General features: G+C 41.8%; 2 protein-coding genes across 3 annotated transcripts; one reads left to right on the plus strand and one right to left on the minus strand.

Annotated features, from left to right (window-relative positions):
• Positions 1-1,444: 1,444 nt before the first annotated feature.
• mtf2 (metal response element binding transcription factor 2) lies at positions 1,445-15,870 on the minus strand. The gene is made up of 15 exons (XM_026148826.1): positions 15,663-15,870; positions 14,577-14,793; positions 14,338-14,419; positions 13,106-13,216; positions 12,849-12,949; positions 12,255-12,433; positions 12,061-12,156; positions 11,655-11,723; positions 11,276-11,399; positions 10,844-10,911; positions 10,552-10,722; positions 4,607-4,733; positions 4,375-4,433; positions 4,083-4,184; positions 1,445-3,894 (listed from the first exon to the last, which is right to left on the minus strand). Exons 1-15 carry the CDS (start codon positions 15,665-15,667, stop codon positions 3,519-3,521), a joined length of 1,887 nt encoding a protein of 628 aa, XP_026004611.1. The 5' UTR covers positions 15,668-15,870; the 3' UTR covers positions 1,445-3,518.
• Positions 15,871-16,043: 173 nt separating this feature from the next.
• Positions 16,044-26,858, plus strand: dipk1aa (divergent protein kinase domain 1Aa). Of its 2 annotated transcripts, XM_026148828.1 has the most exons (8): positions 16,044-16,189; positions 16,261-16,375; positions 16,493-16,787; positions 22,042-22,176; positions 22,309-22,416; positions 23,861-24,037; positions 24,124-24,255; positions 24,345-26,858. In XM_026148828.1, the coding sequence occupies exons 3-8, from the start codon at positions 16,734-16,736 to the stop codon at positions 25,023-25,025; spliced, it is 1,287 nt and encodes a 428-aa protein (XP_026004613.1). In that variant the 5' UTR covers positions 16,044-16,189; positions 16,261-16,375; positions 16,493-16,733; the 3' UTR covers positions 25,026-26,858. The 2 variants fall into 2 exon arrangements, with proteins under 2 accessions (XP_026004613.1, XP_026004614.1); XM_026148829.1 differs by lacking the exon at positions 16,044-16,189 and having other exon boundaries at positions 16,294-16,375; positions 16,700-16,787.
• The last annotated feature ends 88 nt before the right edge of the window (positions 26,859-26,946 follow it).

The raw sequence follows: 26,946 nt of genomic DNA on the forward strand, positions 1-26,946 counted from the left end.
GTCTCCGCAGCAGGTACAGCCTGCTCTGCCCTTTCCTGTAGAGGGCGTCTGAGTTATGAGTCCAGTCCAGTCTATTTAAAGCCTGTTGTAGTTGTTTTAAATGGGGTGGCAATAACAGACCACCTTCTTTCTTTCTCATTAAGAAACATTAATTCTGATTTAGAATTGTTAATTTTGTATCCTGAAAATTCTCCAATTTTTTTTTATTAATGCTACTAAAATAGGGATACTATCTTTCAGATTAGTCAAAATATATAATATCATCTGCAAATAAAGAAATTAGATGGTCTCTTCCTCTAATTCTGGTACCTGATATTTCTGTATTTGCTCTCACAGCTATGCCTAGAGAGTCTATTGCTAACACAAAAAGAATTGGTGAAGGAGAAACCCTTCTACAAAACAGTCGAGCCAGGAATTTGTTACTTCTGAATGTCCTGGTGAGCTTCCACCTTTTACAGGTGGGTGCAGCCTGAATAATCCAAGTATGCAAACTAAATATCACAGGAGATCTTATGAGACCACAAACACTGACAGGTCCAGTTCAGAGAGACAGGTTTAGCTGAGGTAAAGCCTGGAGGACAGCAAGCAGCTGCACCCATGAATGTCAGTACCCACCTGTCACAAAGAGCAGCCTTTCCATGCCTGACTCTGCATAACTGTAAGCACTGAAGAATTTTAAATGATGAGTCACCTAAAGAAATCTTCTTGTGCACAGTTGTTATAAAGGGAAAAATAAACGTTTGCTGATCTGCCCCCCATAATTTCAACATTATGAGTAAATTAATGCAGGTATGAGAATCAGACCTCAGCTGTTGTCTCATACTGGTATGTCCCTGCCTGTTGACCTGTGGATCGTTTTCCTCTTGCTTTTTGCCTGTATTTTGTACTTTTGATTTTGTATTCAAATGTGGTGTTCTCAAATGTGCCTATTAAAAGCTGTATTAAATGTAGGGGTGGGTTAAAAAAATGTGATTCAAATCTATTTTAGCTTGAATAACACGATGATTAATTAAATCCTGAATTGACTTTTAAATATAAATGTATTTTCCCAGAAGCACCAGAATCTCAGGTTACAGCTCACAAAGATATTTCAACAACCACCAAACAGCTGAAACAATCTTGTTTTTCTGTTTTATCCTCACTTTGACACAAATGCGTCTGCTGTGATGCTTACACCTCTGATGAAGTCTCACAAGTGTTGTACTGTTAAATTATCAGATTCAAAATCTTTCTGAGTCAAATTTGAATCGATTATAGAAATCAGTGGCGATACTCAGCCCTAGTTACCACAGGCGAACCTCAACGTGGAGCTAGCTCCCAGAAATAAAGCAGACAAGAGGACACTGCACGTGATCTCCCTCTCGCTGTATATTTTATAAATACCTTTTTAGACACTCGTGGTCCTGCCGTGAGTGCACACGTGGCAGTTAGACATGAGAAACAGGACAGTTGAAAATATCTGACTTTATTAATCCTTTAACAAAACAGGTTTTCAAAAATCACATCAACCTATATAATGATGTATAAAAATGTAATAAGAAAAATCTCAAAAGACAAAGCAGACATTACATGTATGTTCTTTGGCTACAGAAGCCTGCTGGAAGCCAGTGGTAGCAACATGTCGGCTGAGACACTGACTGAGTAGAGAGTAGCTTGAAATACACTGACTATACCCCTACAAAGAAGACATGTCAGTGTCTGTGTGTTTTAACAAAAGCAGAAACATCTCCAAAAAGAGATACCAACTGAATACTCACCTATTGCAATGATATACAGCATTTTATATTCCAGTGATTGTGTTATGACCCAGTTTAAAACAAGTAGGTTTTGCAACAGACCACAAATGAGACTTATCAAAAACTTACGTATGGAAATATGGTCAAAAGTAATGACACATGGAGGGTCGTCTTAAAAAAAAAAATTTTTTTTATATATATATATAAAATAAAATAAAATACTGATGAGCAACACTATGAGAACAACTTACACTAAATCCTCCTGCCACACAGCGAAGAGACATATGCATTGCAGTGACATTTTTGGGGCATATCCTGAGTGTGTAGACCACAAGGTGAACTTGACATGAAAGCAAAAACAAAAAAACCCAAGTGCAATGTTTTTTGTTGTACACACGCGCACACGCATGCACACACACGGACGCACACGCACACAAAACTGAGAGCCTGAGTCAAATGATCATAACGATGAACTTTCCTTCTGTTGAGTCATGCGGTCCAGTTAAATACGCAAACAGCTTTAACAAGGACTAACATGCATAGGGAACAATTCTGAACTCCTGGTGGGTATATAACATTCATTTTATGCAGGATTTTATTTTACTATCAGACAAAATGAAAAAACAAAAAACAAGTTAGGTTCTTTAATTCAAATCAAAACACTTTAAAAAGGAGATTTATGTAGACAAAAACAAAGTGACACAATTTACCAAGAATGCCCTTATATATGGGCTTGTGAATTTTAGAGATTAATTATAAGAATCCCACGCTTGAATTTAAACTATTAGGAGTAGACAAATACATTTTTAAAAATTGAGAACGTTACCATCCATGACAAATACTGCCTTGTATAAGCTGAAATGATCTAACTGTTACTGAAAATGAGCTGGCGACCTAACGGATATTCCATCAACTTGATGTGTGAAGTGAATCCATGATTAAAATAACAAAAAACTGCCCCGCTGAACAGAAAAGTCAAGAGACAGAACAAGTAGAAAGGGTAATAATCAATGTAGTATACTTCTATATAAAACAATAAACATTTGCAGCAGCACATCTCTTTTGCTTCGAGTTTCTCCTTAACCGCTCACAAACGAGCACACTTTCCAACAGAGCTGAACAACATGCCTGCCAAAGGCACTGAGAGGTACTCGTAGCTGGGACTAGAGAGAGACGGGGCACGACTGTGGGTGCAGATTATTATTTACCTCATTTGGTGGTGGTGGTAGGGTGGGGGGGGGAAGGAAAAAAAAAAAAAAGCATTAGTTAATAAAACTTCCCCATCTTTCTCTTATCCTCCAAGATAACACTTAAAGATATTATTTGAGAAAAAAAAACAAACACAACGTTACAGTTATTATTAACGTGTCTTGAAATGAAAGCATATCACTGGATTAAGCACAATAACAGGTCACTGAAAGCCTACAGGTGCAGTATACAGATGAATGAATTGCATCTGAATAAAAGGGGCTGTTCTCTGTAAACACTCAAACCTGTTAGTTGAAGTTGGAACCACAGCAGCACAAAAATGCTGTGCTATTGTGACAACTTTGTGCTGTGCATGAAACTGTTTAAACACATATACGGTGTGTATAACTGTAAAAGTCACCCTGGACTGGACTGAACTAGTAGGCTTTACAGTAAGCAGAACTTGCTCCTGTCCAAACTAAATAAAGGCATATAATCAGTTAATGCTCTGAATACACACGTCCTCAGCACAGACATAAACGTCCCACGGGTGCTGGTGAAAAGTTAGAAGTGACGAGCGACATGTGAAAAAACCTACGAGGCAGTGACTCCTTCCCACTCCACCAAGTACTGCACCTTGCCATCAAGGGTGACCCGTCGGGCCAGGACTTTGTACTTCTCCCCGCAGGCCAGACGTCCCGCTGCTCCAAAATAGTTGCTGATGGAGCTCTTTAGGTGGGTGAGCTGGCTGTTGGGGTCCATGCCGTGAATTATGTCTGCAGAGTGAAGCCCTGGGAGGGAGCTCAACAACTCTGTGGCTGAGGGGTGTGGGTCTGCGTAGCTGGGAGGGGGGATGTCTGGGGTGGGGGGCTGGGGGACCCTCCGTGGCCGTCCACGTTTCCGTTTTAAAGGTGGAGGGGAAACAGGCATGATGGGGGCTGCTGTACGCGTCTTGCTGGAGCTGCAGAGGCTGGAGGGTGTTTGATAGGAAAAAGAGGAAGTAAAAAAAAAAAATGCTGTTAATTCAAAGAGCAACAATAAAAAACCGACTACAGGAAATTAGGAAAACAAGGCTTTAAGGTCTACAGCCATGCAAGTCTGAGTTTGTACCCAGCACAATTCTACTTTCAGTGCAGTGCAAACATCAGGCAGGCATACCTGGACTGTCTTGAAATGCTAGTTGAGGTAGTTTCTGAAGTGCTCAGGGCGCCGATGGATTCCACATCTGAAGTTTTTAAAGACAGCAGAGACCTGTCACTCCTGGTGGTTTGGGGGAAGGTAAAAGATTAAAACATTATGGTTCTTGTTATGTTACAGTGAATCAAGCAAATCAAATAAACACATTGTGTTTGTGATTGATAATTCAATTTGCTTTTGCCCGAATCTTCACCCTAACAAAGCTGAACAGTTCTGATTGCTTTAGAACTACAGTTTATAATTGCCTACTTACTTGACAGATGTAAAGTGATCCAAAGCATGGGGCTCTAACGGTGGCGGTTTCCTGATTTCCTGTCAAAGCAAAGGAAAAAAAACAACAACAAAAAGATGGTTTCTTCTCATATAACACCAACAGTAAATGTCTAACACCTATACAAAATAACAATGCAAAAATACCCATCCCTCCATGCACACACCCAAGCTCACGCCCACTAGGAAACACACATGCAAACATACAGACAGACCTGGGACGAGGGCTCACTGGAGCGTTGTGGTTTAGCCAGAGTCTCCAGAGAGCGTGCTCCTTGCTTCCGCTTTCTTTTCTTCTTTTTCTTCTTCTTCTCTGTGCCATTGGTAAGAGCACTGGGACTTCTAGAGCAACAACAAATATTCAGAACAGTTTTACATATAAAGGCAGTTGTGCCTGAAATAACAGTGAAACTGTTAGGCAGTTCATGTGTTATGTAAACTGTTAGGACACCCTTGAAAATCATCTTAAAAAAGGGAAATTCATCTATAGATAGGAGAAAATTCTTAGCCACCCTATGAAATTTGGAAAACTTTGTCTTTATTTATTTATTTATTTTTTAAACAGAGCAAGAACTTTTCAAACATATTTCTAAACATATTTTCTTTAGAAATTAATAAGCAAATGATTTCAGGTAAAAGAAAAAAAAAAAAAAAGAAATTAGGGACAAGTTGGAGAAAGTTGCATCCTTTGGTCAGATTAGATTAAACTAGAGCTCTTTGACTACAGAGATGCTGCTTTTGGAGAGAAGGGAGAGGCACAGAACCCTAAGAACACTGTCCCCACAGTGAAACGTGGAGGTGGAAGTTTTATGTCGTGGGGATTTTTCAGTGTCTGGATCTGGGTTTCACATCAAGGTCAAAGGAATAAGGAAGGAAGGAAGATGTGAAGATTTTGAAAGAAATCCTCAAGCAGTCAGCAGCAAAAACTGGCTCTTTGCTTCGTCTTCCAACATGACAACGACCCACGACATATGTTGCTCTTGGTAAAGAACGACCTCCACAAGACCAAAATGAGCTTTACTGACTGGCCTGTACAAAGCTCCGACTTGAATCCCACTGAAAATCTGCGGGGTGAACTAAAGACCAACATCCATTTGAGAAGACAATCAAATCTGGAGGCGCTTAAGAGATTTAAGATTGGGCTGGGATTGCTCAGGAGTTGTGTGCGAGACTTGTTGAAAACTACAACAACAACAACAACTACAACAACAACAACTAGTGCGCATGCGCCAACCAGCGTGCAGCCTGTTACAGTCGCTCCTGCTTTTCTCTTAGTTTAGCTCTTTTTTCTTACGTATTCTTTTTTTTCTGACTTGTATTTTCCTCCGTTTTCTATCTCTTACTCAATCATGTGGATTGAGAGAGTTTTTGTTCTTCTGGTGGCCGTGGAACTGTTACTTTTATCATGGAACGGGACCGCGGCACATCTCCTACACGCACGGACTGTTTACTCCAGAGATCAGCTGATCGCCCTGATGCCAGCCGGCTCGCTGGCCAGGCCCGCAGAAGTGCCCGCAGAAGTACCAGCTGAAATTTGGAGGAAAACACATCGGGGATGCAGAGGTCAAGGACAGAAGAGAAGAAAAAAGGTGACGGTGAGACAGCGGAGGCTCGAAGCGAGGAGGAGGTTTAAACCGTGTCTGCCGTCTATCGTGATGGGAAATGTGCGATCGTTGGCAAGTAAAATCGACGAGCTCTCAGCACTGGTACGGAGTCAGAGGGAATACCGAGAGTGTAGCCTGATGTGTTTCACCGAATCATGGCTGCACCAGGTCATTCCCGATGAGAATGCTTCCGTGGAAGGCTTCCACACTGTTCGGGCGGACAGGGACAGCATCGCTAGCGGTAAGCGTAAAGGAGGTGGGCTTGCTGTTTTAGTTAACAACCGGTGGTGTAACCCTGCCAACATAACAATCAAAGAAAGGATTTGTTGCCCGGACACTGAACTGTGTGCTGTTGGACTCAGGCCGTATTATTTACCCAGGGAATTCTCTCACGTCATCTTGGTGGCTGTTTATGTTCCCCCCTCTGCTAACCCCACAGCTGCATGTGACACTATCCACTCTGCCATAGCTCGGCTACAGACTCAGCACCCGAGTGCCTTTATTGTGATCTCGGGTGACTTCAACCATGTATCACTGGACAACACACTACCAACATTCAAACAATATGTGGACTGTCCCACCAGGGGAGAGAAAACTTTAGACTTACTGTATGCTAACGTCAAGGATGCATACAGCTCCTCCTCCCTCCCCCCACTTGGTAGGTCAGATCATAACCTGATTCACCTCACCCCCCGCTATGTGCCAATTGTGAGGAGGGAACCTGTGACCACCAGGACTGTTAGGAGGTGGTCAGAGGAGGCAATAGCGGAACTACAGGGCTGTTTCGAGGTGACCGACTGGGAAACACTCTGTGAGCCTCACACCGAGGACATCAATGGGCTTACTGAGTGTATCACAGACTACATAACTTTCTGCACCGACTCCATTGTTCCAGCTCAGACTGTTCATTGTTACCCAAATAACAAGCCGTGGGTGACTAAGGACATCAAAGCCCTCCTCAACAACAAGAAGAGGGCTTTCAGAGGGGGCAACAAAGAGGAGGTGAGGAAGGTCCAGGTGTTACTAAAGGACAAGATCAGAGAGGCTAAGGACAATTACAGGAGGAAGCTGGAGTGGAAACTCCAGCAGAACAGCATGAGAGAGGTGTGGAGGGGCCTGAAGACCATCACTGGATTCAGGCCAACCAACAGCAGGGGAGCTGAGGGAGGTGAGAATAGAGCCGACGAGTTGAATCTGTTTTTCAATAGATTCGACACCACAGTGTCTGCTCCCACCCCCACAACCTCACCTGCAGTCAGCCTGGAATCCAGAGCCACACCACTGTGCCAGCCTCCCTCTTCACATGTTGCCTCCTGTGAGATTCCTGACACCCCTCCCCCACCCATCACCTTCACTCAATACCAGGTTGAGATGCAAATGAGGAGACTTCACTCAGGCAAGTCTGCTGGACCAGACGGAGTGAGTCCCCTTGTCCTCAAGGCCTGTGCCCCCCAGCTGTGTGGAGTCTTTCATAAACTGTTTATGCTGAGTCTGAGTCTGCAGAGGGTCCCGGTGATGTGGAAGACATCATGCCTCGTCCCTGTACCAAAGACGCCTCGTCCCAGTGGCCCCCAGGATTACAGGCCCGTGGCACTGACCTCCCACATCATGAAGACCCTGGAAAGGCTCATCCTGGACCAGCTGCGACCCATAGTAAGACCACATCTGGATCCCCTTCAGTTCGCTTATCAGCCTCGTCTCGGAACAGAGGACGCCATCATCTACCTGCTCAATCGTGTCTACACTCATCTGGACCAGCCGGCGAGCACTGTGAGGGTCATGTTTTTTGACTTTTCCAGTGCTTTCAACACCATCAGGCCGACCCTCCTGGGTGATAAGTTAGCAGCGATGCAGGTGGATGCTTCTCTGGTGTCCTGGATTGTTGATTACCTGACAGGAAGACCACAATATGTACGTCTCCCACAGTGTGTGTCTGACAAGGTGATTAGCAACACAGGGGCACCACAGGGGACTGTCCTCTCCCCCTTCCTCTTCACCCTCTACACCACAGACTTCAGCCACTGCACAGAGACCTGCCATCTTCAGAAGTTTTCTGATGACTCTGCGGTGGTTGGATGCATCAGCAGGGATGATGAGACAGAGTACCGGGCTGTGGTCGACTCCTTTGTCACGTGGTGTGAGCAGAATCATCTGCAGCTCAACGTGGCAAAGACCAAGGAACTGATCGTGGACTTCAGGAAGACCAGGAAACACTTGACCCCTGTTTCAATCCAGGGGGTCAGTGTTGACATTGTGGAGGACTATAAATACCTTGGAGTACACATTGACAATAAACTGGACTGGGCTAAAAACACCACAGCACTTTACAGGAAGGGCCAGAGTCGTCTCTATTTTTTGAGGCGACTGAGGTCCTTCAACATCTGCCAGAAAATGCTGAGGATTTTCTATGAGTCTGTGGTGGCCAGTGCGATCCTCTATGCTGTTGCATGCTGGGGGAGCAGGCTGAGGGTCGCAGATGCCAACAGACTTAATAAACTGATCCGTAAGGCCAGCAATGTTGTGGGGATGGAGCTGGACTCCCTCAAGGTGGTGTCGGAGAGGCGGATGCTGTCCAAGATAAAGACAATGTTGGATAACACCTCCCACCCACTCCATGACATGTTGGTCAGTCACAGGAGCACGTTCAGTGAGAGACTGAGATTACCGAAAAGCACCACTGAACGACACAGGAAATCATTCCTGCCTGTGGCCATCTCCCTGTACAACGCATCCACTTAACACACTGTTTACTGCTACAACTACACATGTTTCTTTTCCAAATATTTATTTATAAGTGACTTATGTATGTATGTATGTATATATATGTATATATTGTACTATTCTTAGTTAGCGTATTGTCTGTCTTGTCTTAATGTTGGTTTAAAATGGAGCACTGTAACAAAAAATAATTTCCCCCAGGGATCAATAAAGTATTCTGATTCTGATTCTGATTCTGCATGCTGTTACCAAGCAAAAGAAGGATAACTGAATATTAGCAACAGGGAGGCTAATATCAATCCTGCTAATTTTGGTGAAATAGTCTTGTTTCATGTGCAAAGAAGAATCATTTCATAATTTGGAAAATCTATATTATAACTTCCTCACTCTGTTTAACAGTAGTTGGAAAATAGTTCACAAAAATGGCTTTTTATAGGGGGGCTAAAATTCTGTCCTCATCTGTAGATCACAAGGGGCATTGTTTTTGTTTTAGAGTAAAACAAACAAACAAAATGCTCTTATAATACATAAAAAAAAAAAAAAAAAAAAAAAAAAAAATCACACTCTTAAATTAAATTAACAAGGTAAAGGGGCACAGCTAAAAAAATGTTTTTTTGGTCCTTAACTTCGCCAGTCTAACACCAGCAATTTCTAAATTGTGCATGTAATGATGAACTATAGAAAAACAAATAACAGGAGTTTTATTAGCAAATAATCATTTCTCTTTTTTAGGTTGTATATAAAAGATGGAGAGGCTTCAAGGTAAAGTGGCCATTCTTTCTGGCCAGCAGGGGGAGACTCCTGTCACTGCAAAAGAAGTCACACTATATGAAAAGTCCATGACCTTGTGGCTCTACATCTCATTTTATTTATGACTTGACTAACGATTTCCCAACAGGTTTATATTTCAGTCACCAGTTTCAAGTCTACTAGTCAAGAATGCAACATGAGATATGACATGAACAATGATCCCATTTTGAGTCAAATCAAACATAAAGCAGCGCTCAGCGACCAAGTAAATTAAAAGTAAGTACAGTATGAGTGTTCTCAACTTTTCGGTCAGCTTCTCTGAGTCTTGTTTCAAAAAACACAACGTGGCAAGGAGCACCAAACACAAGGCTTCAAAATGCTATTTCAGAAACCAATGAGGGGGGGGATGTCACAACGGCTAGGTCCATCTTTTATAGACAGTCTACGGGCTTCATGGTGACATGATGGGAAAGTAGGGCTTTATGAAACAGGTACTGTATAGCTCCTGTTACAAGGTGTAGTTAACACTTTAACAGTAAATAAAGTGTTAAATAAACATTTTCACTGAGAAAAAAAGGGAAAAAAAACTACCTAGGTAACTTTAGTGCCTGCATTTGACTTATGTGTCACTTCTATTGCACTATAATGCTGCTGCTGCTGCTACCACCTTAGGGCAACAGATTCACACTTCAAAATTAGCTTAGCATGTCATCAATGTCAGCACTTCACAGGAAAAAGATCATCGAAGCTGCACCCGGCAAGGTGCAATCACAGTTCAGTATTTTTTGGGCCACATAGCGTCATAAATATCTTTATCCCAAACTTCCTTGAAAAATAGTGATACAACTTTCAGGCTTAGTCCCCCACCACTACTCTACATTACGTGCGCTAAGCTCCTCCCACCAGACAAGCATAATCGTTATAAGTACTAACAATAAGCAGATGCCAACTTTTTGTTTTTTATTCTGAATCTCTCTTTAGATCTCCCTACATGGACCTAGCATTAATGAGTTCTATACAGGATCAGGTTAACACAGTATCCAGTGGGCACCTTTAACTTTAGGGCATCGACACGTTTCATGTCTAACCTGATGGCGGACAGTGCTTTAGTGGACTTGCATCCCTTGATGGTTATCTCATGTGAAGCCTTCTCCATCACTCTGCTGGTTGGCTCGTCACAGTTGGGGGGAACAGGAGGAAAACGGATCCTAAGGCCAAACAAGTGCTTCTTTTTCTTCACCTCCTTTCCTGACATGAACCTGGGACACGGTGAAAGGGTGGCCATGTAAAAAACAGAGTCTGTGCAAATACTGGGAGATATTTGAAGCACTTTGATGTTGTCATCAGCATAAAGATTTCAAGAGCAGCAGATAAACTTACATGCAGCTATTATTGTTAAGCGCCTCCAGAACATTTTCATATCGTTCTGATCGTGGAGTGTTGGCGAGCTGTAGACACAGGAAAGATATTGTACAAGAAAAAACTTAAATATTTAAAAATCCAAATGGGGGCCAGGTTATTTCTATTTGGGAAATAACCCTCTACTAGGATTACCTAACAGTGTGGCTTTCAGACCACCAATCAACCTGATGCATTAAGCAGCTACAAAAAAACAAACAAAAAAACAAACAAAAAAACAAACAAAAAAACAAAACAAAAAACACTGACTTGTGTGGCTGCCAATTCCTGACATCCTGTTCCAAATCTAACAAGTAAACATGGATGGGACATGAAATGAAATATGAATAATAGAAGAAAAAAAATCTGTTGGTCTACAATTGGTCACTGGTGCATTACATAACTTATCCTTACCTCACCCAGCTGCAGCAGCTCCCAGTTATCATTGATGTACACCATCAGGTCCATTTCTGAGTCAAAGTACTTCTTCTTGTGGATCACACTCAGGTTGTAGAGGCTCAGGTGTGCGACATCCTTCCTGAAATATTTCAGTAAATACTGTTTTTCAGTCTGTCTTAAAAAAATAATAATAATAATACTAATATAAAGACACCAAATATGTTTGCTGGAGCCACAAGATTTAATTACAGAGGTGGAGTAAAAGTTTATCACAGCTCTCTAGCCCTGGGCGTCAAAGGTAGCAGAGCTTTTAAGACGAAGAGTAAATGCATGCTTGTGTAATTTAATAGAATAAAAAGCCAGCTGTGTGTGTCAAAGTACAAGTTCCTCTTACCAGCTGAGAGGCAGACGGCTGAGGTACTCCGGTCCACCATTGCAAACCGAACAAACAAACACATAAAACCTGAAGGCAAAAATAAAAAGGCCTCAGGAAACAAGAACACAATATAAAGTTTAACATAAAAACCTAGCTATGCTCTAGCTGACTGTCCACTGAGACACGTTTCTTTTTACCATTCTGTTTGTGTGCACGCACTTTTTCCAAAACTTGACTTAAAAACTGAATATTACCCAGAAGTATATTCACCATCATTTCAAGACCAGTTTTAATAGGCTGTCCTTGTTCTCCAAAGCCACACTTTTGCAGGCCATTGGGGAGCAGACTTGAATACGTACAACAATACAGTCAAGATCCACTGTCGAGGGTAAACATTTACATTAGAAGCAGTAAATATGGTCACCTATCTCCGTAGAGCATTGGCATCTGTAAGCAATGGAGACAGGCTTCGTGGAACCATTGCTGACACATGTTGCACTGCAGCATCTTCAGGTACCAGCTGCAAGCAAACAGAATATGAACATTATAACTTTTGTGGACATGGGAACATTTCCATCCAAGCTTTTCACTCTTGCCAGAATATGCAACGTCACTCACTCTCCTGGACCGCCGCAGTAGCAGTAGCACTGCTGGATGTTGGTTTTGTGGCCGTGGTCCCACACCAGCTCCTCCAGCACGTATGGGAAGGACAGGTGTAGCTCCATGTGCTGCGGCTCCTGCTGTTCCTGCTGCAGAAAGTCTTTAGCAGACGCCCCTCTTCTGTGTGGACCACCCGTCTGCAAACCAAACAAACAAAAAACGTGTTTTTCCCACCAAAATAAATACATAAAAAGAAAATTTGGTAAACACATATAAAGAGGTGCTTTTTAAAACTGGTAAGCTCTTTGGAAAATTTTTAATTTCTCCATAAATATTTGGGGATTTTTCAATAAATAAATGACCTCAGAATAGTTTAGCCTCATTCACTTAATTGGGTTTCTTAATCTTGGGACATTTTATTGTGGGATTAAAGCCTCAATCACTTTTATTCACTCCATTGGAATCTATGAAGTCTTTTATATCCACTTTGATTTACAAACAAAGCAAGTAATGCACTCTTCAAAACAGACATGTGTCATGTTAACAAACTCGTCTAAACCACTTGTTCAAGGTAAATGTTTGACGTATTTCCTCTTAAAGAAAAATCTGTACCTTAGCGAGAGAAGTGAGCTCACACTCTGAGCAAAGCCACTTGTCATCAGAGTCGATGACAGCAGCATCGATGACAGGGGAGTGACACCGCTGGTGGTAGCCTAAAACACAAATGAACACATCCGTAATGGCCAGAGATTAGAGCACAACAGATGAATAAATAAACTACTGAGACTGGCTGTTTAAATGTGTTACAAATATCATATAAAATAACTGTTTCTGGCTTATGTTGGAACATCAAAGACGATAAATGATACCTTGTCCACACTTGTCACAAATGACAATCTCGTTGGGTTCCTCTGAAGTTTCGTCTTGGCATATGGAGCACACAATGTCTTCGTCGTCGTCATCCTCATCATCTTCTTCCCCTAAACAGCAGCAAAGTCATGAAGGTAAGCGACTAAAGTTTCAGATTAATGGTGGTATGACTAGGGGTATAATTTAGAGCAGCTTTCAGTCAAACGAGATCAGAGGAGTACACAGAGTCATCACAAGAACAAAAGACATCCCTCTCACAGCAACTTTTGCTGCTGTGAGAAGGACGACTCAAATTCACCCAGCTGAAACTAGAGAAAGGTGGCAGGGAAAATATTTTACAACCTGGATAAATAAAATCCAAACTGTCTGGTTATGGGGGGTGTGGGCGAAATTGCACTTCCATGTCCCTGAAGGTCTACACCAGGATACTAGAGAGAAGATTCCGTCTACTGACTTAACTTTTGATTCAGCAGGAACAAAGCAGTTTTCATCCTGATTGCGGACAGTTTGCTGCCTTCATCCTCCTGAGGATATTCGAGGGTGTGGGATGTTTGTAATAACTACTTGTGGACCTGGAAAGTGGATTTCTATTCAAACCAATTTTTTTCCCCCTGTAGCGCCAAATCGCAGCAACAGTTGCCTCATATCGCTTTATCACACTCACACTGGAATAGAATTTATAATAAGATTTTGATTGCATCTCATGTGGTGAATCTTTGTCATACTTTTTAATATATCACAATTCAACTATCGCGATCAGGTTGAGGTTAAAAATAAATAAATAAAAAGTTATCTGATAAATGTCACAATGCCAAGAAAAATCTTAACCAGATACTTCTCACAAATCGTTTACAGTCAAATGTGACGAATGTGTCTGATCATAGCGTCTTTGTGTCTTTCATTAATGCTTTATTCATGACCCATCCCATTTAAGAATAAAAATGAAGAATACGTTTTTCTTAACACCATAATAGCTAAAGGGGCTTAAGTGGAGCGATAGCGGCCCGTCTGCATGTTAGCAATGCGCTGCGACTGTACTGATACACTCTACAGTTAACTGTCAGTGTGAAGAGCAAGAGATAAGCAAGTCCAGGAAGAGGCAGACAGGTTTGCACAGCACAAACTGTGGATAACTGACTCCCTACCCTCTTTGCAATGGCTTACAGTATCTTTACTGCATATTATCTAGCAATTAAACTAAAATATATTGCACATTTTAAATTTCATTCACCTGTTTGAATATCCTTCCAAAGAACCCAAGACTTTGACCGATCCTCAAAAACCACAAAACATCGGTGCTTGTCCCGATCTATCTGAAAAACAAAACAAAGAAAGATTTACTTGTTTCCAGATGCGACAGGGGCAGATTTTGCTGTAGATGACCTATACTGATTTCAAGAGTTTTTCCGCCAACGCTCTCCACACAGTCCGTTTACCTGCATGCATCATATGCATCATCCTCACACTAACCTTTGCAATTGTTCCCAAGTAGAAAAGGCCATCTGACCACCGGGCCAGGACATCCTGTCCTTCTGAAAATCTGTCAGACATGCTGTCTTCTCCATACTCTCCCCTGGCAGAAAGGCTTGTGGGGGACAAGGACACAGCCTGCTGCTGCCGCTGCTGCTGCTGCTGCAGGGGATGAGCTCTGTGATGCACAGACAGGTGATCCACAACCCCTGAGTCTCTGAAAAACAGTGCAAGGCAAGAGAACAGAGGCAGACATGAATTTAGACTATGGAGTAAGCGGATATGGAATAAGTGCAAAGTTAATTTATGCGATTTTTTTTCCTGCTTACTGTAAACAGATTGTAATTATTTATATGTGGTGTATTCTGATCCTCAAAAGAATACTAGTACAATTTAATGTATGTTATTGGCATTTTTTTTAACTGATAACAACCAGCAGAGTAACAGTCCTGTATGTGTAGCCCTCAAACACAAGGATGCATTGTGTGCTTGCAGAAGGGCTTACAAAAGAAAGAGTGAAACATGGCATTTCCTCTCCACTGGCTTTGAACAACAGGTGATTATACTCATAATTAGTGCTAATTGTTAATTAACCACATAGTCAGTAACATGGCTTCAATGCAATGAAAGACAAAAAACAAAAACCTAACCACCCTTTCAAAAATAAAGACCAATGTACTTACTACTGAACACTTCCATTCAACTACAGGTCTCAGTGACAGCTGATACTTTGATCATACTAATAAAACATGTCATATTTCTAGCTTCTATTGTAAATGTTATTCATTTCAGATGTTAAGAAAGTATTGATTTTTTTCCTTCGCCTTTAAACCCTGTCCTCCAATGCAGGCTTTCCTTTGTTCGGATAATGAGTGGACATGTTCAGTGCCAGCCACTTAGCAAAGATGAAAAAAAGACAGCTTGGGATGCAGCTGCAGGCTGATATAATGTCTTGTATATTAAATAGTAGGCAGCTGGGCGAGCTCAGCAGCGGGAATAATCCACATGCAAAGCCGTAACCCCAGCCAGGTCGCTGACCGTCGGACCCATACCCCCCCTAACGGGAGGAAAACATGACAACAATACCTCATTCGGTCACCTCCGTTTCCACAAACGACTCGTACGACAAAAATAACCGGACAGAAGAGCCGCTCTTATCCCGCTCTTCGAGCAACTGAATTCACTTCTAAAGCGTGTCGGGAAAACATGCGGGGTTTGTGGCTTCCTCAGAAAATAACAAACGGTTCATTTTCCCCAAGCAAGTTCGCCATTTTGGTTTCCCGCTGATGATCGGGGAGTGCATTATGGGAAGAGCTTAAACGACTGCGGCTGGCTGTCTGTGCCGCGACGCTCACATTTTTTCAAACATTTGAAATTGTAGGCAGGGCATTTAGTAAGCAAAACATATCCGCCCCTTAAAGAAGCATATTTTTTAAATTATTTTAGTCGACGTTTTTCTGGAGGTGTTATGCGTTAATGCCTGCCTAAGAGAGACGTTCTATATATAAAATATGTTTACTCAAAAACATCAGAAGTTTAACGACGCGATGTTTGATAAACTTGTGCAAAGTACGACCACTTCATGGCGCTACAACATAACATGACGCTAACAGGTAATTTTTAATCAGACCTCCTGGCCGGAAGTTGTGTGTAGCGTCTCCACAATAAAACCTTTATTTTGAAGGAGGAAGCGGATGTTTGTCTTCCCCCTCCTTGCTGGCTTGATCCGCTTGTACCACCGGAGTTTCGCAAACACGCAATATTGACTCGCCGTTATCTGCAGAGGGGATCTGGCTTCGGTGAGTGGGCTTGGACAGCAGTTTTGGTCAAATTAGTGGATCACGTGTAAACTTAAAAAAAAACACATCTTATTGGTAGAGTTTGCGCCTGCGCTCTGAACCTGCGTTTTTCCCCAGCTTCAACTATGTTGCTTTGGTTGGAATTCAGCAGCTGCTGCAAAGAGAGCCCAGGCGCAGGCAAAGTGTGCCGTCAGAGCGACTCACGCCGTCAACTCAAACCGACAATCTGAGCTTAAAATCGGATAACCTGTAATAATTTTTCTGTGTTCGTCGTTTGATGCTGAACACGCTTTGTCCCATGGGTTTTTGGATGATCCCCCACAGCCAGGTCCACGTCTTGAGATGATCTATTTTTGTGATGGCGAAGGGTCTTTTTCCACGGGCCTGGGTGAAGAAGTCTTTCTACTTTCAGGTAAGATTGCTACCCAGGATCTGTTGTGTGAAGCGGATTGCAGTTTTAAAAAAAAATGAGGTGATGCTGTGGGATTGTTTGAGCTCGCCGTGGTGCCACATCACACTGACAGCTGGCAGTAAACGGGTACCTCCTCTTGCTGCTCGGTGTGGACATCAAAATACCTGATGAATGCAAAATGCAAAATACCTGATGAATGCGGGCCTGCTCTAGAAACAATAGGATTGTTGCCCTGGCACTGCTTTGTTTTTGACTGTAAAGATGCCAGGGCTTCCACTCAGTCTTTTCCTTGCCTTCAGCAGTGCCAGGGCAGCAGTAATTCCTTTGGGCTGGGTAATAAGGGTTGAACCTTCTGATTTGAGGAGCAGCTGCCAGCAACTTCTCTCAATACCGTAAGGAGCTTATGCAAGAGGGCTGCATTTGCTCTTAAAAAGGGTAGAATGCTGTTGCATTACAACATGCACAACCGTCAGTTTAATGCAGTCTACTGAAAGCTGAAACATGTTGAGCTCAAAGTGTGAAACATGTTGGCAAGCTCAGCTCATTTCATCTGGCTATAACCAGTAACCAATTACAGTAAACAAGTGTCTCCTGTAGGCCCGTGGTTTAATTCAGTGAGATCAGTTGCTACTAAGCAACATGTCATCCTGTACCTGGCGTTGTTTTTTTGAGGCCTGAGAGGATATCGATCCTAGAAGAAAAAAAGGATTTTGCATGTGTTTTCACTGTATATTGTGCATGCAGTGTGCACATTTTGCACAACAATTAGGCAAATGTGTTCTATTTGTGGTCTACTCAAATCAGTTTCTCCCCATGTCCATGTATCTCAAACAAAAGGTCAGTGAAAAATGCAAACGGGCTCACAAATTTTAAGAAAAAGCAAGAAGAACTTCTAGGAAACTTTCTACCCGCAGGCGATACGGTCTCTCAATCACACCACCACACAGTACTGACCCACACATACAGTTCTTACACACACACTGGACTTTCTGGACTTTGGTTTTGCACAACACTGGTCACTATATTCTTCATTTCCGGTTAATACTTGTACAGCTGCTGTTATTGTGTATATATTTATTTATATTTAGATTTCTTCATACATTCTTATATAGTTCTATATTGTGTATTGTGTATTTTGTTGTACAGTTATTTTATTTTCAACTTTAATTTATATATTTTATCTTACTCTTTCCCAGTTAAATTTACCCTTCATTCTAATTTGTGTTGTACAGTTATTTCATTTTTAACCTTAATTTATATTTTATTCCTTCCTAGTTAAATTTACCCTTTTTAATTTTTCATATTTATTTCCTATCTTATTCATAGCCTTTTCCTTTTTTGTTTTCTTTAGGTCACGAGCAGTTGTCCAAGCATTTCACTACATATCGTACTGTGTATGACTGTGTACGTGACAAATAAAATTTGAATTTGAATTTGAATTTGTATGCTCATAAAGCCACCACGGCAAAATGTGTTCCTTATTATCTTCCAGGTAGCAAGCTTACAGGGCAAGTTTCAGCAAAGCCATCACAGTTTACTGCAGAGCTGACATATATATGTCTCCTGGACCGAACTGTGCTGTCAGAAATCAAATAGCTCAGATGTCAAAGCCTGCTACATTTAAAAACCAGTTTAGTAAGACTTCACTGAGCACGTAAAGACACGTTTTCAATCAGGGAGTATTAGCCACCTTCAGTGCGTCACGCGGGATTAGAGGCAAAAACTGACAAGGAGAGCCAGCTCCGTCCTGAGACGCTCTGTGGATTTCAGGTGGGATGAAATGACAGTGGCCATCACCGCAAACCCCTCTACATGATATGGGCCTTTTGTCTGGGTAACTGAGACCATCTGTTGACAGACAGTGACACTAAAGCTTGCACTATGGATTTTGTGCTTTGTCACTTAGCTCAGTCGTGCACAGGTCATTCAGCTCTCAGCACTTAGTCATTTTATTTGACTTATCTTGTTTTGTTTATTTTATTGATTTATACCTTGAGGCTGCTATACAACTGCAAAACATGTGGAGTCTCTGTCCCTGTCTTTGTGATTAGTAATATAGTAATAAACATCTTTTTGACTCATTTTAACCCTCATACGTGGCATCAGTTAGGTTTATGCATTGTTTTCCTAGTTAAGACATTTAGTACATATCAGGTGTCATTGCAAAGGATACACTGTAAGGGACCAAAGGGTTTGATGAAGGATTAAGCTCTGTCCTGCTCAGCTTTCACACACCCCACAGACAGTTCACAGGCACGCATGACTCAAAGTCACTTGCTTGTCATGACCATGGAGGGCTGGGCTGTATCCAACCTTTAATTTCCATGTGTGCACTTAGGAAATGTTAATTCCCTTTGCAAAGAGCCTCTACACATGCCAAGGCATTCAGATGTGATAGCAATGTTCACTCTTTATCCTTATCTCTATCTCTTTCGTGGAGGCCAACTGTCTATTTAGTCATCTCTTCAGGGCACACGGTGTTTAAAAGCAAAGCAGTCGTGCAGAGGAGACATCTGTCCTGCTCTGTTAAAAAGCAGCTGCTAAAGCTCAAATAAACTCCTGCTGTTGTCAGTAACAGATTGATGAAATGCACCAATTAGAGAGACAGGTAATTTGTTATTTTCCCGTACCCTAACCTCCTTGCAAAAATATTTCGCGAGATGCCTCAAATCTCAAAAGAATACAAATTAAGAGTAATTTGACCCTCTTTCTGTGTGTCAGTGCGGATCAGACGCTTTAATGTCTCCCACAGAGTGTATAAACCCATAACAGAGAGTTCTTCTGCTCTGTTTACATACTACAGTAATCATAGCACATGAAAGATAAAAAGGCTTTTGACTTGGTGCCTGCCACACTGCCAGGGTATTTTGCTGGAATTTGGAAACAGTGCTAAAGCTGAATGAGAGGCACGCCAAGCTGCCAAAACCCACACGACATAACCAGTTCCTGCCATGCAATCAAAGAGAGAAGCAAAATTACTTTATCCTCCCAAGTGCAGTTACAGTCCTCGGAGGGAAAACTAACTGCAGTTTTGTTTGGGTAAAAGTCGAGGAGTGTGGCCGACGAAGGCAGTCTGACCTAAATTCTTTTCACTGCTCCACTCTGCCCTCCAACAGTCCTCTTTGCTTTATCTTTTTGCTTGCTTTTATTTAATTATTCTCTTAGTCTGTGTGCTGCCGAGAGGATCATTTCATTAACTGACTTCAGCGCAACAGTTTTCACAATTCTACTTCGAGACTCTTTGATAAGGCCGCAGACTTTTCTGCCATAGAAGAGATGGTGAAATGTGTAGCTGTGTTGTGTGGATTGCCATGATAGTTGGCTTAGCAACCTTTGGCCACAGTGACCAAAGAACAAATTAACGAATTATTGACACAAAAACTTCATGTTACCCCTCCCAGGGACTTTTGCGATCCTCTGACTTCAGCACCACAAAATCAGTATTTAGTATGTTGGAGTATGTTTGCATACTAAACTAGGGTTTCAAACAAGGTAAAAGTTATAGCTGCAAATCATTGCCATGTTATCGTTTTTATTGTTGCCTGCTAAAGTTACACTTTAACTCAAAGCACCACTCTTTATAAGTGTAGCCTCGCAGAGATGCAAATATAACACTGCTATAGGTTGGTAATGAAGCAAATAGTTACTTTCTGTATGTACAGCTGGACTGTATGACTAACTTGGCATTTAACTTGATCTTTCTTCCTGTTTTCAACAACTGCAGCTGTTTTTGTTTCTGATTTGGTTAATTTCAGTTCAGTTTTTTATTCCATTAGAGGTGAAAATCACCAGATACCACATGATAGAATATCATCACCATGCTTCACACAATACAATATTATTATTATATTTATCTAGTTTTGCAAACTGTGCCCTCAAAGTTGAACTTTGTCAGTGTCTGTTTTATCACAATAAGATTGGCAAGAATACCAATACTCACTAAAACCAGCCATAATTATTGTGAGATAGTCTATGATTGAACGGGACCAAGTTGGCAATTAAGTGCAATCTATTACTAATAATACATCAATTAACTGTGATAAATCCTTTAAAATCACGTATCTGTTGAAGTCTGCATAGACTCAAATTCATTTTTAAAAGAAATTCACATTACATTTGCATTCAGCAGCCTTCCTGTTCTATAGAAATATAACCGGCTCACAAGCAGCCAGCTGACTCAAGTCCTCTCGAATTGTGTTTACTGACAAAGACTCATTCAGACTGATGGCAGCATGTTGCCAATCTGTCTGCATTTATAAATCAGACAGCAATATTTTGCAGTCAGTCCAAGTCAGGCTGCAGCTGTTTGCAGAAAAGTTGCTTCCTATCTGGCAATCTGGCAATCTGTGCAATCGCTCTGCGATTAAAAGTGGTTGTGAATGTGCAACCCCCACGAGCTCTGAGCAACCATATCATCACCACAAGTTCCAATCGGTCACAGAATAAGAAAATTTTTTTTTATGGATCTAAGGAAGGTGTTATATTTTTAGTCCTTGAGCCATTAGCTAGCTCTGAATTAGGAGGTAGCTCTGTGTAGCTAAGTGTGTCCAATGTTGTACTTTCACTTGAGCTGATTTAATGTAAGTTTGTTTGGCTAATCTCAGGATGGTCGTGCATGAGATTAGCCTTCTTCTTTGGAGTACTCCCTGAGTATTTTAATTTATTTAGTAAAATATTGATATCTGGTGTCCATGGTATAATACTGGCATGGACAACACTACTGTTTTTTTGTAGTGTAGTTTTCTTCAGAAGTTTCACTCTGCCTGATTTTTATCACGATGGCAAATAACTGCATTAACTTTCACCGTGTCACAGAAATAACAGGACGTCTGCTCAAAGGGGCATTGTAAGACATGTGATGTGTGCATCCTGTGACTCAAGCAGTAAGCTGTTACCAGCCACAACTAAAATGGTATGTCGCGCTGAAAGAATGGGACTCCCAACTCTAAAAAACATTTTCTGGCTTAATGAGCTATTGTTGCACCTAGCAATAAACCACACAACCAGTACCTTGTTACTGGACAAGGTACTGGTTGGTACTGGTGAGAGTCCCCAACTCTCACTATAATAACCTTTTATGTGATCAAAGCTGTGTGATTAGATCAAATCCATGGTTGTCTAACACGTTAATCCAGGTAATCCCAATACAAAGAAATGCAGGTTCATAACAAAATGAACTGCCGGGACCTTGGTACTGTAGAGTTTCCAGATCTGGATCCATCAACGCAGTTTTGTTTCAACTCTCCACTCACAGGCTCGGATCTCCTTTGTGCGGGTGAACTACCTGTTCCTGACATGGCTGACTGTGCTGGTGGGGAGCTGGGTGTTCTATGTGCAATACTCCGCCTACACAGAGCTGTGCAGAGGACACGAGTGCAAGAATGCCATTGTGAGTGACTGCAGTAGTTTAGAAGAGACCGTGGTTTGAAAATTGCAAGAACTTGTCTCAGAAATCTTTGTGGCTATTAAGAAAATGTCACCCGTGTTAGAATAATAATTGTGTTCTTCTTTTTTGTTAAAGTGTGATAAATACAGGAGGGGGATCATCGATGGGTCTGCTTGCAGTAGTCTGTGCGACAAGGAAACACTGTACATGGGCAGGTGTCTGTCAACACTGCCAAACAACCAGGTAGGCGACCACTGTACTTTCCATTTACAGTAGATTACTGTGTGTAAAATCTCACTGGTAGATGTCAATACATGACTTCTGTTTTCTTAACACACCCAGTTGAAATGAACAAACCTAGCTGGTTGCTGTAGGACAAACAGGTTTTAGTCAGCCAAGACAAACAAATACGTCAAATTTAGACTCTACTCCATAACTGCTGCCATGGGCCGACATGTTTCTTCCACTGTTTCTGTATATAAACATTTTTCTAAACACTGTTAGAAAACCAACACATAATAATGAATTATTAATTAAAAATTAATTTAAAAAATGTGCAGTATTTTTATGTTTTTACCCTCAATGTCACCTCAAAAACTCAGGACGTTCATTTGTAATGAGTGTAGGCTGTCGGCCCCGTTTACCACAGCAAGCAGTCAATAGGCTAGCGGCCCACCTGTATTTACTTTGGAGGAGGCTATAAAACGTTGTGACAAGAGTCCAATACAGTCGATACAGTGGAGTTCACTTTTGACCGATGACAGTGATACTGAGTCAACTTGTTGAAGATATCCTGGACTTTTTGTCAGTAAGCACAGATTTTATTGCCACTGTTAGCCTCTGTCAGCTTCTATTAGCCTCTGTTAGCTCACCTAGTAACTATTTTTCTTGCAGGGTATTTTTTACATTTTTTTTCTGTTGTGGAACATTTCTCTACAGCCATTTTTTATACATAGAAACATTTAAAGAATTTGCAATTGTAGCTATTTTTTAGATTTATTAGCTCTGTAGAATCTTCTTGATGCATGCTCAATCATCCAGGTATGTAGATCTCCAAAAGTTGATTCTGTTCATCTGGACGTAGCGTTTTCAGTGGGAGAAACATTTCATCACTCATCCAAGTGACTTCTTCAGTCTCAGCTGACTGCAGGTTTCCCCAATCTTATAAACAGTGCATTTGCATAATGACTGAAACTAGTACCACTGAAGGAACAATGGGCTGGGAGGTCAGTTCCTTCATCATAATTATGCAAATTTTCATGACCATTGATCAACAACCACTGATCAATGGCCATGAGTTCCATTCACAGAGAGTTGGGGAATGGCTGCAATCACAGCACTATAATATGGCGAAGGATGTAACCTTACCCTTATGTGAAAAGGGAAAGACCATCTCTGAATCAAGGAGGGGACCTAAGGGTACATCTTTCGCCATCTTACAATGATAAGATTGGGAAAACCTGCAGTCAGCTGAGACTGAAGAAGTCACTTGGATGAGTGATGAAACGTTTCTCCCACTGAAAACGCTACGTCCAGATGAACAGAATCAACTTTTGAGACCTCTGTAGAATATTAAAGAATTTCTTTTTTCTGAGAGTGACATGAAAAGTTTATTCTTATATGAGTTCTCATTAGCAAAGGATAAAGATGAGTGATCGGTCAATTATCCCATTCTGCTTTTCATTAGGTATACACAGGAAGCTGGGGAGACCACGATGGGATCATCCACTGTAAGCTGGGGGAGGTTGTGCACTATGAGCTGGGTGAGGAACCAGAGCCACGGAGGGAAACCCCAGTGTTTGACAAGCCTACGAGAGGCACCTCAGTGGAGAAGTTTAAAGAGATGGTCTTTAATCACCTCAAGGTAAAAGAGGTCAAGTCATAAAAGTTGCGATGAAACTAAATCTGTGATTTAGCCTGAAACAGCTTCTCTCATTCTCTATCCACCAGTCCAAGCTTGGAGAACACGCGAACCTTGCTAGCCTCGTCAGCCAAATCCTCTCTGTCGCCGATGGCAACAGGGATGGACGGGTGTCACTGCCAGAAGCCCGCTCTACATGGGCCCTCCTGCAAATGGATGAGGTATCATAAGTTCATAATAATATAATTAACAGTGGAGAACAGTTTTCTGAGGCTTGATGTTAAGGCACTTTCGTGCTCTGTTCTCTGAGGTGCTGCTGGGTCTGCTGCTCCAGGACAGAGGACACACTCCTCGTCTCATCGGCTACTGCGGGGATCTCTACATGACGGAGCGTGTTCCCTATGGACCCCTGTACGGTTTATCTCTGCCTTGGCCTCTTGTTTCTTGGGTTCCTAGTGGTTTGCAGCGCTCCATGGACCAGTGGTTCACCCCCTCCTGGCCTCGCAAAGCTAAGATCTCCATGGGCCTGCTGGAGCTCGTGGAGGACATCTTTCACGGCACCTACGGGAGCTTTCTGATCTGCGACCTCACTGCGGCACACTTTGGTTACACTGACCGCCATGAGCTCCGTCTGACTAACACCCAAGCAGTGGTTTCTGAGGAGGAGTTCAGGCGCACCATGCGAGCACTGAAGTGCGAAACAGATGCCGACTGCATTTACGGGGCAGACTGCCACACATCCTGCGATTTGTCAGAGAGGCGATGCAGGGAGGAGCCATTCAGGCCAAACTTGGCGAAGTCTTGCGAAGCGCTGAAGGACTACCTCCTGCGGGGGGCGCCATCAGAGATGAGAGAGGAGCTCGAGAGGCAGCTGTATGCCTGCATGGCTCTCAAAGGTAATGCTGGACAGATGAACATGGAGCACTCACTTATCCTCAACAACCTGAAAGCCCTGCTGTGGAAACAGATCTCACACACCAAGGACTCGTGACAAGGAGGGGAAGTCACTCTGAAGGAGGAAATGGGTATAAAATAGGCTGTGATGTAAGAGTAGCAAACTTATTAAAGTCATTTTTAACTAACACTTAGGAACGGTCACACATATGGATGAAGCTGGAGGCCGGAAAAACTTATTTTAAATGATTAAATGACTGCATGTTACCGTCAGTCACGCTCATAGAAACACACATTGTGTATTGTATTGTTCACTACAGTGGAATGTCATGATAGCACTGCTGGAAAAGAAAATACTTGTAGTTTTTACTGAAAGTCTCAAAAGCCGAGAGACTGAATTGCTGTTTTTGCCACAAAAAATCATGCTGATGAGTGCGCACTACGCTGGTAAAATAATGATTGTAAAATCAATGAACATCAATACCACAATTTCATATTAAAACCTAGAACTTGAGGGAGTTTAGGATAAGGGTGGACTTTTAACAAAGGACTTAAACCGACCTAAAAACCCAAACTGTGCTGTAGTGTCTAAACAAGAGTTTTCACATATTACTACTCATTCGGTGGACGATCAGCACTTCTAGAAACATAACTAAATCTACACAGAAGCAAAAATAAATCATAGTTCTTATGTGTGTTATCACGAAAGAATGTGTCACCAAGTGCAACAGTGCATGCGTTTCATACAATTGTCAAAAAGTCGGGACTATACACCGGATGTCCTTCCTGACGCAATCCTACAGGGATTTGTGTCGATCTTTCACTCGTTAGCCAAATGTGCAAAGCATTATACTGTGGAGCTACTAATTGCAGTAGAGGAGACCAGCGCAGATGCTGTAATTTTATATACCAGATGTTTTAAATGGGTGACAGGTCTTGAATCCGTGCAGGTTAGTTCTATGTAGCCAGCTGTTTAGATGCACATAGAATGGAGTTTGGCGTCATCTGAGATAAGCAAGGCCTTTGTAGGGAAAACCTGGGAATAATGTTCAGCATTAATGGTGCCTTCACAGATGTGCAGGTTACCCATGCCATTTGGATTTATACCCACATACTATCATGCTGATTTTACTTTTTTAATAGTATACTGATAATAAGTAGTACTGTACGATTCAGTACTACCTCAGCAAGCTGTTGAACAGAGATTTCTCTAGATTCCCTCCAACCTTTATTGTTTGTCTTAAAGAAGCTACTTTTGGATTTTCCCTTATTCACCGGGGCTCACCACAGTGGGGCAGCACAATTGATTCAACAGGTTGTTTTTTTTAAATGCAGGTTGTTGATTTTGGTCCTCCAAACACAATCTAAAGGTTTAGCGATACATTCCAAGTCTTGTCTTAGTGCTGGATTTTTTAAAAATGTCACTCATCTGCATGATAGACTGAGACAGTATCCTGTATGGCCGATGTGAAGGTATCCACAGAAGTCTGGCTTATCTTATCAATGTGCATCTCCCACTTGTGAAGTCACTGCTGCATCACTGACCCACCCAAAAAACTAATGTATTTAATTTGTGAATGTTTGCCGTTTGTATTTTCCATTGAAAAGAGCATTTGTGGTAACGTACGGCATTATTTATGGATTTTCACATCACAGTGCCATAGAGTTCATGCTGGTCCTTTTTATGAATGTTTACAGTTTGTGCAAAATATAAAATCTTGTGCTCACGTGTCATGCTGTGCAAAAGGTTTTCCATGACTTGTCACATGTTACTGAAATGAACTTACTACAGCTGGATGTGTTAAGCCACTACAACGCAGATCAGACTGCTGCTGAGTTTGGAAACTTTAAAAAAAAAACTTTACTTAGAAATGAAGAAAAACAAAACAAAACAGCATGATTTTGCACAATTAAAATGCATACCACTGCACTGTTTCCTTTTGAGTATTTCAGTCCTGTCAGTTAACAGACACCATTGTGGTTCAAACATGATAACAGATGAGTAATTACGAGTCTAA

The sequence above is a fragment of the Astatotilapia calliptera genome, chromosome 18, assembly GCF_900246225.1.
Source record: "Astatotilapia calliptera chromosome 18, fAstCal1.2, whole genome shotgun sequence".
NCBI lineage: Eukaryota > Metazoa > Chordata > Actinopteri > Cichliformes > Cichlidae > Astatotilapia > Astatotilapia calliptera.